The following is a 14,365-nucleotide window of genomic DNA, read 5'->3' on the forward strand; positions in this document are numbered from 1 at the left end:
TGATCAGAAGGTCAGTGGTTTGAATTCCCACAACAGGGTGAGCTCCTGTTCCTCAGTCCCAGCTTCTGCCAACCTAGCAGTTCGAAAGCATGCCCCCCCAAAAAGTGCAAGTAGATAAATAGGTACTGCTCCAGCGGAAAGGAAATTGGCGTTTCCATGTGCTGCTCTGGTTTTGGTGTCCCATTGCACCAGAAGCGGTTTAGTCATGCTGGCCACATGACCCGGAAAAACTGTCTGTGGACAAACACCAGCTCCCTCAGCCTGTAAAGTGAGATGAGCGCTGCAACCCCAGAGCAGGGGCGTAGGAAGGGGGGGCTGTCCGCCTCAGGTGCCATCATGGAGGGGGGTGACAAATTATCAAGGAATAATTGCTGCCATACTAGGGCGGTTCATAAAAAACTTTTTTTTTAAAAAAAAAAAAAGCCTGCTCCAAAGGTCTTATCTTACTATACTAGGGATTATATAGCTACATATGAAATTTAATGTGTATCAGTTAATATCTTGACCCTCCTCCATGAAAATAGCTGTTTACTTGGCCATTTTCCTATCAGTCATGAAGGCTGAAATTTCAATTCAATGGAGCACCATAGTTGTCTTCCTTTGGAGGCTGGTGGGGAGCTGAAGGTGGGTCTTGCACCAACATGCCAATATTTATTGAGATACAGTGGTACCTCGGGTTACAGACTGTAATGGTTCTAGGGGTTGCTCGTGCATAAGTTGCTGCCACTCCTGGCTAGGTTACCTGGTTGAACCCTTTCTGTCTGGACAGCCCTTCACTTCATGGCTGTTTCAGTCGCTGGCAGAATCCGTCAGTGGGCGTTTCTTGAACTTCTTCCAGCAAAGAAGTTCTTTGACACCAAGTCTCCTCCTACTCTCCCTGTGCGGAAGTCTTCTGCGCAGGTAGGGTGTGGGCAGCGGAGCACCCGTGCTCTCTCCGCTGGTCTCCCGTGAAGAGTCCTGGAGCCTCCTCTCCGATTCCCCCATCTGCCCCCCTTCTCCACTGGTGTTACGCTGATTTCCTTCCCCAGCAGATGGGCTGCCTCTCTGCCTGCTGGGACCCTCTCCGGCATCCCTCTGGAGCCTTCCCTCCGCCACTGGCTCCGATGGCAGTTCCCTGACACAGACGCTTCAGGTTACAGACTCCGCTAACCCAGAAATAGTACCTTGGGTTAAGAGCTTTGCTTCAGGATGAGAACAGAAATCGTGCGGTGGCGGCGCAGCAGCAGCAGCGGGAGGCCCCATTAGCTAAAGTGGTACCTCAGGTTAAGAACAGTTTCAGGTTAAGAACGGACCTCCAGAACGAATTAAGTTCTTAACTTGAGGTACCACTGTATACTGTAGACTTCAACATTCTAAACTCTTAATTAATTCTGATAGCCAGCTTCTTGTATAGCCGAAGTTGCAAAACGTGACCCTTTGAATGTTTAACAGCCCTTGGTCTGCTGTGACTGGACCTCCTCATACTTTTAGCTCCCTTTGCTAATCTCTTGCAGACTTTGTTCTTTTAACGGCAGTCAGCAAAACAACTGCACACATTGTCAGAGCATCACAGTTGGGAGAGTTCACTTGGTATGCAATGCTTGTCAGGTCTATATAGTTTGTTCATTTGTTTTAAACAGATCTGTTTTGCAAAGTCCTGTTTATTTCAGAAGTGTGGGATTCACTGTTTCCTTTCCATTGCAGATGTACTGTGTGTGTGTTGCCTGCCTCATGATGGTACAGGCATTAGCCCCAAAGTTTGCCTTCTCCAGTCTTGCTCCAGTCTCTCAGCCTTGTTCCTGTTACATGCAGCCCAGCAAATGCCATTCTTTCTAACCCAACCGAAAGCATATGGGGAAAGTAAACGATCATTTGTGGATATCCAGTTTAAGATAACTATGTGAGAATTTGGTTATTCCTCTCTTCCACACAAGGAGCACAAACACAAACAAATACATACACAAGAACTTCACACACAAACAGGCACAAACAGAGGACTCCACCACTCACTCTCTCCTGCTGACAGACTTCAGCAGCTTAACTGCTACAGCCATTTCTTCTTGGGGAATGGCTCCAGCCAGGAAAAAAATCAGTGTATACCAAATATGTGTTGTAATTAGGGATGGGTGAATCTGTCAGTTTTGGTTTCTCTTGGTTTCTTATTTTTTCAGTCTTCTTCAATGTTCAGATCCCCCCATTTCTACATGAGTTTGTGTGTGTGTTTAAAAAAAACCCAAAGTCCTCATCAAAATTTGCCTGCCGTTTGTAGAAATTTGTCCCCATGTACACATTTTTTGCAAATCAGTTTTCCCTAATATAATGCATTTTTCATGTTGTTTTCAATGATATCTGTGATTCTATGCACAGCACATGCATTTTTGTGTGTGTGACTTGTCTTGGGAACTGCATTGCAAAATTCAAAGGAGTGCAAATTTCAAAGGATGGCTGTGCTGCAGTTAACATATTGTTACAGAAAGTGTGGACTTGGTAGGTTTTACCTTTAAATGCAAACTGGGCTGAGTTTTGCCCCATCCCTAGTTGTAGTACAACTTAAGAGATTTTAATTAGTCTTGCATTGATATTTTTGTCTATCCCTCCCATTCTGAGAAGTGTGACGTCAGAAGGATTTCTGGTCCACTTATTCTGTTTGCATCAGAATTCGCAGAAATCTAATTCCTCAAGCATCCCTAGTTGAAGGAGACATTTTTTTCACTGCTGTATCACAGCCCTTTCTTCTTGTAGTTTTGAAAAGTTTGGCAAGCTTTATAGCATTGTAGGTTCACTGTGTCAGCTTTTGGATGGTTGGAACAAATCATTTTGATTTTATAATAATTGGGATGTTCAGGTTTTATGATGCTGGAGCAGGTTTTGACCTATCCACCTTTTAAATATATGTGCTTGTAGAATATAAATGCTGGAAAGGATTATTTTGTTGGGTTGTGGTGATTTTAAAACAACCTGGGTAGCAGAAATGTTTAATAGGCCTTGCAGCAGCTAAATTTGAGAGTGGCGTATGTGTGATTCCTGGGCATTTACTGCACTCACCATAGAAGTGGGGGTGTCCAACATCTGTTTAAATGACATCTGTCCTGGGTGCATGTTACTTCCAAATCATTTATCTATTTCAGATGCTAATCCCCCTGTATCTCTTATTGGTGGTGGCTTTTATACAGATTGTGTGTCTCTATGTTTGTTCTCAGTTACGTTCTTCCCCATGTAGTGTGTGTGTGTGTTGTTTTTTACTCCAAATTGTTTCTCTCCTGGGTGGCTGCTGGGTGATATATCAATATTTGATCTCTCTCCGAAGTGTGTTTCTGCTGGGTGGCTGTTCATTACCAAAGAGTGTCTCTCCAGTGTGACTATTGGCTCTCTATCCGATAATCTTGATCTCACTCTCCCATCTGTCCATTACTAGATCTTTGTTTAACAAAGTTCTCTGTGCCCTTTAGTGCCAGAGAGGTGGCGTATTGAAATGGTAACTGAGAAAACGTTCCCAAATACTGCTTTCAGATAACAGGGTCACAAATATCGCTTTGCTCGATTGCCCACAAAATGAAAAGGCACACATGTAAGTAGCAGCACACTCTGTTGATGATGTTGCTATACACAAACACAGCCAAATTCTTCCCTGCTTTCATTTCCAATAGCTTCAATTCTCTGAGACCCAAGAATATTCTGGACTGCAAGTCTTCAACAAGTAGCATGTTAGTGCTGCTGTGCACTGAGTTTTAATAATTTATTTATTTTACAAATTCTTAAACTGCCTGTTAGAGCATGGTGCTGATGGTGCCAAGGTTGCAGGTTCAGTCCCCATATGGGATGGCTTCATATTCTTGCATTTCAGGAGGTTGAACTAGATGATCCTCAGGGTCTCTTCCAACTCTGCAATTTTGTGATTCTGTGTAATCTTCATAGCTGCCATGTTGCGCTTGCCAACCTGAAGCCATCAAAACACCCAGGGAAATAAGCTCATTGTTTGTTCACCATCAAACAAGCTGTACTTTGTCCAATAGTCCTGTTATACCTGAACTGGTCCTTTCTGCATTATGAAATTTAGAACTTTATTCTCCTACGCAAATAATTTTTCATGAATAGGTGCTCCTAATTCCCTAGGAAGTATAACATCTAAAGCTTTAAACCTTTACAGTGCACATGGAGTAAAATCTACAGGGTCTGTTAAGACAAAAGCAACACTTAAACCAGAAGTCAGTATGCACACACAGTCATACCTTGGGTTACAGACGCTTCAGGTTACGCGTTTTCGGGTTGTGCACGGTGCCGAACCCGGAAGTATCCGAACGGGATACTTCCGGGTTTTGGCACTCGCGCATGCACAGAGGCACTAAATCGTGCTTTGTGCATTTGCAGAAGTGCTGAATCACAACCCGCACAGGCGCTGCGCTGTGGATTGCGAACGTGCCTCCCGCCCGGATCACGTTCGCAACCCGAGCGTCCACTGTATTCACACACAGCGGAGAATGCTCACACACAGGAGAATAAAGTCCTGGATTTGTAATTTCCACCATGGCTCTACAGACCAGAAAATTGAACATTGGCTTAGCTGTCAGTGTAGTTTCCTCCTATAGGCCGGCGTGTCCAACTTTTTTCTTTTTGGAAAAAAAAGAAGAAATATGTATGCTTCACCATTCATTCCTCACTTTTAAGAAAAAAAGGACCCACAAATCAAAAATAGTTATAAAATACACTACAGGTGAATGTGTGCATTTGAGAGAGAGAGGAAAAAAGGGACAGGTGTAGTACAGGTACTTGCAGATCAAACCTGACTGCTGACAGCTTTGCTCTCTTCAAATTAATCTGTCCAAAAAAGAAAAAGGCTGCAGAAGTGAGCTCACTGTGGGAGATGAAAATGGTTTAAAAAGTTGTCATAGCACCTTGTTTTCCATTATCTCCTGTGTGGAAGCTCCTTGGTGTTCTGACCATGATCCAATCAACTATAGAGGCGTGTATTATTTCTGACTAGGTTGCGGCTACATAGTCGATAGTTAGCAGTCTTTATTCTGAACTAGCCTACAGGCTATACTAAAGATGGTAACCAGCCAATTTAATCTTTTATTTATGTACTCATTTACTACCCTCTTAATTAGTGGCTTTGTTTTTCTTTTAAGTTCTGATTTTATTTTTATTTTTTGGTTACCTGCATTTTCAATTTTATTTGAAAATAAACTTATTCTTCATATATATATAGTTTAAATTCAAGACACGAGCCCCCTCCCAGCCCAGCACCATCAGTCTATAAATGTGTCTGTCTACCTTAGCCCTGTCTTTGTGAGGCAGAGGTTCCTTCAGCAGAGTGTTTTGCATTCGTCTTGTGCTAGAGATGCCACTGTCAGCAGTGGTTGCGTGTATAGGTGAAAGTCTTAGCAACTTGTCAGGTGAGTTCCCTGTCACCAGCAATGATTATAAAGACTGGGAGAAGGAGCCCTCCACTTCCCAGACAGCTGCAAGATGAACTGAAATCCACCTAGCCAGCCCTTCCCAGAAGCTGCGCTGAAGAACTCTTAACTGCAACTCAGGATCTGGGCCATTACTTTCTTAATTGTACCGTAGTTACTTCTGCTTATTTTTCCTTGTTAAAAACTGATTTAAAAGAACTGCTTAATAGCTTTGCCATTTAAAAACCATCATTTTTATTTTCTTCCTAATTTATTAATAAGCCTTCTTCCCCTCTAGAATTGCTTCCCCCCCAGGGCTTACTAATACTCTGCATTAACAAGGCTTTAGTTAGATGCACCTCTGCTTTTGTGACGCGCACAAAACACACACAAAAGCAAGAGGCTGGAGAGATAGTGTTACCTCAGATTGCATCTTCTGAGGAGCTCTTTTGCAAGATGTGCCTTCACCTTTTGACGGTGTTTGTCAAAAAAAAAAAAGAGGAAACGATTGGCAGGAGGTCAGATGTTGGAGGGCCCTCTGTGCTGTCACCTCATTCCCTTTCCCACCATGTGTTTGCTGGGATGCTTCCAAGGGAACGGGGGCAATTGGCAAGCTCCCAGCTGGCTCCAGCCCACCGGCCAATGTGCCGGTCGAACTCCAGTCCTTGGTACAGCATGAATCTGTGACCCAGAGCTTCAGAAGCTGGGCACACAACTCAGCAGAGTAAACACACAACAGAAGTGGCAGGGAGAGGCTGTGTAAAGCATATTTACAGCAGTTTATTCAGCGTATATCAGGACAAAGGGAAAAACATGTCTTCTCCCTTTCACGTCCAAGCAAGCAGCATAAGCAAAAGCTATACACAAACGGAAGTTCCCAGCAAGCTGTGCTGGAGTGTAGACAGGCATGTGACACACAGCAATCACACCTGTACTTAAGGTGGAATGGAATATTCTAACAGTGTTGTGGGGAAAGTCTGCAATGGAGAAGCCTGTTGGATCTGCTGGGGCTCTTCCCATGATTCAGAACTAGCATGAGCAGGCTCCCATTGCAACTCTCTGCCTCACGTCCCAAACTTAGGAGTGGCTTTTTGAGTTGTGCACGAGCCTTGGTGAAATGCAGAATGGGAAGGGGATGATCTCACTGAGGGGCCCAATGGGCTGTGGGGGCCTTCAAAAGGAGAATGAGAAATGGAGACTAGCAAAGGGAACAGGAAAGTACCTCTTGATTCCCTGCCCATGCCCTCCCCACACCAGGCTTGTCTCATCTTCTCACCATCCAAACCAGCTCCTTCCGGGGAGGAGGAGGCATGTGAGAGTGAGACAGTCTCCACGTACTCACTAAGGAACAGCAAGCTCCAGAAAGAACACCCCTTTCATATTTAGGAGGAAAGAGAGGTACACAGGATGTTGATTCAGCAGTAGTCAGGGTAGTAAATGAGGGGAATAGCAACCCCTGTATTGTGTAGTAAAGAATAGGGTCCTATCTATTTGCATTGCCTCAAATGCCTTCAGGGGCTGAAGTACCAAAGCCTTCTCTCAATACAAGTCTATGGGAAAACTTCAAGGGATTTCAGCTCAGTTCCAGGAAAGCAGTACACACAGGGCTGCAGTGAGGAGACATCCTTGCACTTGTGGTATAATAGATGCAACTGAAAATATGTAATTATGCCCTGTGTTATGAACACATCAACTTTCCTTCTGAAGTCACATTACATTATCTGTCTTGCTCTCTTTGAGGAAGGGTGGAATGGTTTAGTCTGGGATATAGATATATAAAAAGGTCAAGTTCAAGGACCCCTGGACGGTTAAGTCCAGTGAAAGGCAACTATGGGGTTGCGGTGCTCATCTCGCTTTCAGGGCAAGGGAGCCAGCATTCGTCCACAGATAGTTTTCCAGGTCATGTGGCCAGCATGACTAAACCGCTTCTGGCGCAACGGGACACCATGACGGAAACCAGAGCACACTGAAATGCTGTTTACCTTCCCACTGCAGTGGTATCTATTTATCTACTTGCACTGGCGTGCTTTTGAACTGCTAGGTTGGCAGAAGCTGGGACAGAGCAATGGGAGCTCACTCTGTCACTGGGATTCGAACCACCATACTTCTGATTGACAAGCCCAAAAGGCTAAGTGGTTTAGACCACAGCACCACCCGCATCTGGGATGTTGAGTTTGGTCCAAGAGTTCCTCCTCTTAAATGCAACACACACACACCAGTTTTTGCTCTGACACATCTGTTTTCAAGGGAAATAGATATTGCGCTTGCTTCCTTGGAAATTTATGGGCATTCAATTGTGTGGGGGCATTGTGGGTATCTTGCATGTTCTATGTTTGATGGAGCATTGAATGACTCTTGGCAGTGAGTATGGCAGGCATCCAAGGATATGGTCTTCCAGGGTCCTTCATCCTTGAAGGTATATCTCTGGATTTTCTTTTTCTAAGTGTCAGGTTTTTTAGTTTTTTTGCACTCATAATGTCTCCCTGCTCCAGATGTAGAGAAATGTTTTATTTTCCTGTCTTCAGACATTTTCTTGTCTTGACTGAGGTCTCAGGGAAGTAAAATGGCACTTGGTGTATTCTTTCACATGAAGTTCAAGTGAGGGGCTTTCAAGGTCCGAAAAGACAATGTGTCAACACTGTGGTGACTGGTAAAATATTTGTTACAGTTGTCCATTCAAGTGGCTGAAACAAATCCTTGTCGGGTAGCAGCTTATCAGTATTTATTACAGAAAGAAAGAAAAGATGCCAGAATGCTCAACAGAGATATATTTCCTGATGGCAGCTGCCCTTCCTCCCTTAGTAGAGGTACCCAGTAGATCTTTCTGAATGTGTACAGGATCTTTTTTTGGGGGGGGGGATATAGAGATGAGCCCTAATCGTGTAGAGAGTTGTTCATGCTGAAATATGTGTAATCAACATGAAGAGCTCTTTTGTCAAGCCCTTATGCAAATCATATAAATATCAAAATGGTTTAATTGGGTTGTATCCAACAAAGTCATCCCATTAGTGCAAAGATTTCTGTCTGCATAATGTAACTTCCTCATCTTCTTCTCTCCCCCTTTGCCCCTCTAAATCTGCTCTGGTGGGGGGGGGTTGGATTACCCCCAACTTCAGGTCTTTATTTGGCTATGAACTCACTAGGTGAGCTCAGGCCAAACAACACTTTACTCTTTGATTCCGTTTCCCCACCTGCAATACAGAGGATAAGAATACAGTGGTACCTCGCAAGACGAATGCCTCGTAAGACGAAAAACTCGCAAGACGAAAAAGTTTTTCGGTTTTTGAGTTGCTTCGCAAGACGAATATCCCTATGGGCTTGCTTCGCAAGACGAAAACGTCTTTCAATGCGTTCCTATGGGAATCCGTGCTTCGCAAGACGAAAAATTCGCAAGACGAAAAAACTCGCAGAACGAATTAATTTCATCTTGCGAGGTACCACTATATTCACTGACATTGCATGATAGTTATAACTACAGTGTATGATAGATTAGAAACGCTTTGACCACTTGAAAACATTATATAAATGATTTTGATGATGAATACGCCTTTGTTGAGTAAAAAGTTACTGTGCACAAAATATAATGATCATGAATTGTCATTTTTGGTTGTCAGCAAAGTTCCATAGGTTCTTCTAATTTAATGGTTGATAGGATGAAGATATTTTCCTTTCTTATGAATGCTTGACATACTCACATACCGTTTCTACTTTTCAGGTCTACCAGAACCAAAGAGAGAAGCTGTATTTCATGGTCTGGGAATGGATCAAGGATTTTACACATCTAAAGACTTCCTGCCATTGGTGGCTATGGCAAGTAAACCAGGTAGCTGTAAAGATATGTTCTCAAGATATTTATGCAAAACATTTATATCCTCACATTTCGATATGCTTAATACAAAAACAAAATATGAAGTATCAGGATCTATAGTTACTCAGAATCTTACTAATAAAAAGTCTTCAATAAAAGGAAACCTTGGATTCTGTCCTCCACCCTGAACCAGGAAGGGGACATATATGTTGTAATGTTCCATATGGAAGGCACACAGAGCATGGCTTTTATAAAACAATATAAACTGGTATGCAGGGAACAACGCAAGTCATTCACACTACTGAGCATAGAGTTTTGCCCTTGCCCATAGGGTGGCATTCAGTGAGCCAGAGATGCCATTTTTGTGCACATTCTTGAGTTTCCTTTAGCAAGCCTCTTTAAAATGTTGTGGGACTCTCCGGCTCTGAAGGAAAATGGAGCTGTGTGTCCAGAAGAAGTCTTTAAACACAGGCCATAGTGTTGATTTTCCAGCAGCTTAGAATGAAAAGTCATTCATAGAAGAGCACGCAATTATGATTTAGTGTTATGTGCATGAGCCTTAGGGCTCTGTCACATTCCCTCCCTTTTTCTACCCCTGTGCAAAGAGGATTTTTAACTAGCTGTGGTTATGTGTTATGCCCAAACTAGGGGACATTACAGTTTCCTGGGGAAAAGAAAAAAGAAACAATAGTTTTCCATAAAAGTGGTGGTGGTGGAGGAATATTTCTGGACACCTTTATATTGGGGGGAGTGTCTCATTTATTTTTTAGTTGTGTGGATTACCATGATAAATGCAAATCAGCAAAGGGATGCAGTCTTCATTTTGCTAGGAAAAATAGCTTTGTCATTGCTCCAGCAATTGCAATGATAGAGCTGCAATTAGGTCAGTAGCATTCCTCATTATGAAAGAAAAGCCCAATGGAAATGACACGGGGCCATGACAGAGTTGCTCCCAGTGATTTATTTATTTATTTTGAGGTGGAGTCTCCCATTGGTCTCTCTACCACCAGCTGCAATAATAACCCAAGGTAGGAAATTACTCTACTTCCTGAAGTAGCCTGGTTCCTGGGCGTGTTCTGCCCAGCAACATTCACAAAGCAACCATGGTACCGCTTAAAGGGATGACAAGGCTTTTTTTGGTTAAAGAGAGAACCCCCCCCCCTCCCTGTCACCTCATAGGATAAGATGATGAACATTTTTGAAATCTGTCTACAGTCTTCGGGAGGTAGAGTCTATGAACCTGTGACATTCGGCAAGGCTGAATTATTCAATCCTGTGTGAATATTAATACTTATTGAAGCAGTGTACTTCTCCTTCTGGAAGTTGCCAAGAACGACTTACATTTGTTGGTAATGTCGCATGAGAACCATAATACAACTAAGTTGCCCATTCCATAAGTAGACCTGACAACTTACCATACCTGTGGCAGCTTTGGCCAGGAATGTGTGGTGCTTTAGGCCTAAACTTTTTATTTCAGCGTTTCCAATCTCTGCATCGAAAGTAATTCACAATTATTTATAATTGGCGCTTGGCTCACCTCTGTGTCAAAACTCTTTGTCTTAAGTACAGTATTGTGGGAAGAATTTGGGTTTGTGTAAATACATGAGTTGAATGGAATCTAGGCATTAGCCAAAGAGGACGAAACAGCTCACTGACATATCCAGCAGCTTACGAATGTGTCCCTTTTTCAGACATTATATTGAAAAGCGAACATGGTCACCCATTTCAGCTAATGTTGATTTCAATACCTGTTTCATCAATATTTTATTGATTGATTTATTGATTTTACTGTTGTATTTTTTTTTTTTTTTTATAAAATTTTTATTAAGATTTTTTACAGATACATATTTAACAAACAGAATAGGTTTCATAACATCCTTTCATACTATTGCGGACTCCCTCACGTCTCCCGCTTCCACTTTCATCATTAAAAACGAATTTTTCCAAGCAAATTATCATCTTGTTTATGCTCTTAAGTACAATATTTAGGTTAAACTCAAATAAAAAATTATAATTTAATGGTAGACAGTTATTTCTGCTCTGGCTTCCTTGTTAGGCTTCAACCAAATTACAGTACTTTTGTAAGTAAATCTTAAATTTCTTCCAGTCTTCTTCAACCCTCTCCTCTCCCAGGTCGCGGATTCTGCCAGTCATCTCAGCCAGTTGCATATAGTCCATCAGCTGCATCTGCCATTCTTCCAGTGTTGGTAGATCTTGGGTTTTCCAGCTCTTAGCAATAAGTATCCTTGCCGCCGTTGTAGCGTACATAAAAAATGTTCTGTCCTTCTTTAACACGTTCTGGCCGACCATGCCCAGAAGGAAGGCCTCTGGTTTCTTAGTGAAGGTATACTTAAATACCTTTTTTAACTCATTGTATATCATTTCCCAAAAGGCCTTCACTTTAGGGCAGGTCCACCAGAGGTGAAAGAATGTTCCTTCATTTTCCTTACATTTCCAACATTTGTTATCAGACGAATGGTATATTTTAGCCAATTTCACTGGGGTCATGTACCATCTATATATCATTTTCATTACATTTTCCTTCAGAGCATTACATGCTGTGAAGTTCAGCCCGGTGGTCCATAACCTTTCCCAGTCCTCAAACATAATGTTGTGCCCAATATCCTGGGCCCACTTTATCATAGCCGATTTAACCAATTCGTCTTGTGTGTTCCATTTCAGCAGCAAGTTATACATTTTTGAAAGTACCTTGGTCTTAGGTTCTAGCAGTTCTGTCTCCAGTTTCGATTTCTCCACCTGGAATCCTAACTTTTTATCAATCTTAAACACTTCCTTAATCTGAGCATAGTGTAACCAGTCTCGCACTTTATCTTTCATTTTCTCTAAACTCTGCAGTTTCCAATTGTCTCCATCCCTTTCTAGTATTTCCCAATATTTTGGCCAATTGGCCTCCATATTGGGTCTTTTTCGGGCCTTAGCCTCCAAAGGTGTGATTTTACTGTTGTAAACCACTTAGAGGTTTTGGAGGGTTTTTGTTAAACATTCAAACAGTATATAAATTTTGTTAAATAAATAAAATAATTGTGGTTAGGGGCAGTGGATCCATTAAGCAGCTTCATTTGCCCTCAGTGACATCAGCACATTTCAAAATCTTGTTAGCTATGTATATTTCTAATGTGATCCCTGATTTGCTAGGCTTGTTCAAGTGACTATGGCCAGGAAGAAGACCCAATAAAAGAACAGCATATTGAGGAAACAAACAGAAAAAACAATCAGAATCCTTAGCATGGGGATGGGTTCAGGAAATAGTTCAATGGTCTCCCAAACTGCTGTTGTACTTTAGTTGCCTGAAATAAAACTGGTGAAAATATGACCAGTCCTGATAAAATTCAATTCTGTCTCCATATGGAAAAATAAATGGTTATGTACTATGCTATGCTGAAGGTTTCCATGTGCGTGTGGTGGGGTTTTTTTTAAGTTTCCAAAGGCCTGTGTTTAACTTTTTTTTTGTTCTTGGAAGAAATTGATACTTGTGGTTCTCCACCCTTGCTGTGAAAATTCACAACTACCGCAGCACAAACGTAAGAATTATAGACCACTGGTGATATGCTTTTAAAAACATAGTCTTTTGAATGAAACTATCACAGGCCCCTTCAGATTACAGGTTTATTCTATTTATGGTATCATTTTAAAAATTACAGTAATTTGTTTAATCAGTGGTTAGCTGCATTCTGCCTGCTTTTAAAGTGCAACACATTGTATGGATTTTGTGTCTTTTAAGGGTTGTTGTTTTTAAGCCTTTCTCAGTATCCTGTACCTTACCAGACAGTGACTTATTGACACTGTACAGACTTTCATATTTCTCCTCATAATTCTTTTAAGAAACAAAACAAGTAGGAAACAAATATGGCAGGCATGGCCAAAGCCATGATGGGGCTTATAATCCAGAAACAGCTGGAGGACCAAAGATTCCCCACACCTGATGAATGCACATACATAAATAAATATGGTGGTGACAACAGGCTCTAGGTAGATTGGACCAGAGCCAGGAGCCCTGGATATCAAGCACAAATATTATTGCCATGTGCAGGACGCCATCTTGTTTGAGAGGACATGATTCGCAAAGTAATAGTGGTTGGAGCTGTTTCCCTTTTTATAACCTCAGTTTCTCCCATTTGTAGTCTACCTCCACAATTGTGGAGCCTTCTTTGGACAAGGGCTTGAGTAAGTGGGACTCCAGTCACATTAGATCGGGTGACAGACAGAATTTCTGGTAACAAGATTTCCCTCTCTCTTTCTCAAGGAATAGTGATGGCGATAAGAATGAGTCAAAGGTTTAATTTTTTGAATACCAGGATCTTAAATCAGTTTCACTCAATCTGACAAGGCCCTACAATCTCCCCTTTATTTTTATTTTTAAAGAAGAAATGCATTGTACTTTATATCCTGCCAAGACAGGAAGGCAGTGCTGCTAAAGGGTACTGACTATGAAATTACATGTATGAGCATATCTTAAAAATGGGAATAAAACTGTCTTTCAATGAAGCAGAATAATTTGATAGTGACTCTCCATGCTTGAAAACTGCAAGATGCAATTTTACATTGCTTCGAGTATAAGTGCCGTTTGAGCTGTCATGCAGAAATAGCTTTCTGGTTTTTTTTCTTTCTCTTCCCCTCCTTGAAAATGGGGTTTTCCTTTCATCATTCAGGAATGTGCGCCTGTCGCTCTCCATTGCCATCAATACAGGGAGCAGTGATTGTTCTTGGAGCGGGCGACACCGCTTTTGACTGTGCAACGTCAGCTTTGCGCTGTGGAGCTCGTCGCGTATTTGTGGTGTTCAGGAAAGGATTTACCAATATACGGGCTGTCCCTGAGGAGGTAAGTTTTCCCCAAACTGAAACACCGGAAGTACTAATAGAAAATACATTAAGATATGCAACACTGGTTTGAGGGGTGGGGGTTATTGCTGCATTCCCCTAACATTAAAACACGGGCAATAGGGACCAGCCGGCTTGGGGGGTTGATCAGATAATTGGGGGTGAGGGGGGCAGCCATTTCCCAATGGGGCATTTGTTATACTCAAAATTTGACTCCCCCCCCCAACAATTTACTTTCTTTCATCCAAGGGGATATGATACTGAGGTCTATACCCCTCCCCTCCATGCCCATGGCAGGACAGAAAAAAATAGCATTGGAAAGGAGACATTTTGAGCAACATGGTGG

At 42.2% G+C, this 14,365-nt stretch overlaps 1 protein-coding gene across 2 annotated transcripts in view; it reads left to right on the top strand.

Moving 5' to 3' along the window:
- Positions 1 to 14,365, top strand: part of DPYD (dihydropyrimidine dehydrogenase) — a 505,368-nt gene that overhangs the window by 220,074 nt on the left and 270,929 nt on the right. For both annotated transcript variants that reach the window (XM_081914137.1, XM_081914136.1), the window contains exons 9-10: positions 9,088 to 9,195; positions 13,851 to 14,020. In XM_081914137.1, coding sequence (XP_081770263.1) covers positions 9,088 to 9,195; positions 13,851 to 14,020 — 278 coding nt within the window. The remainder of the gene's footprint in view (positions 1 to 9,087; positions 9,196 to 13,850; positions 14,021 to 14,365) is intronic.

Source organism: Podarcis melisellensis (assembly GCF_964234715.1).
Source record: "Podarcis melisellensis genome assembly, chromosome: 6".
Classification (NCBI taxonomy): domain Eukaryota; kingdom Metazoa; phylum Chordata; class Lepidosauria; order Squamata; family Lacertidae; genus Podarcis; species Podarcis melisellensis.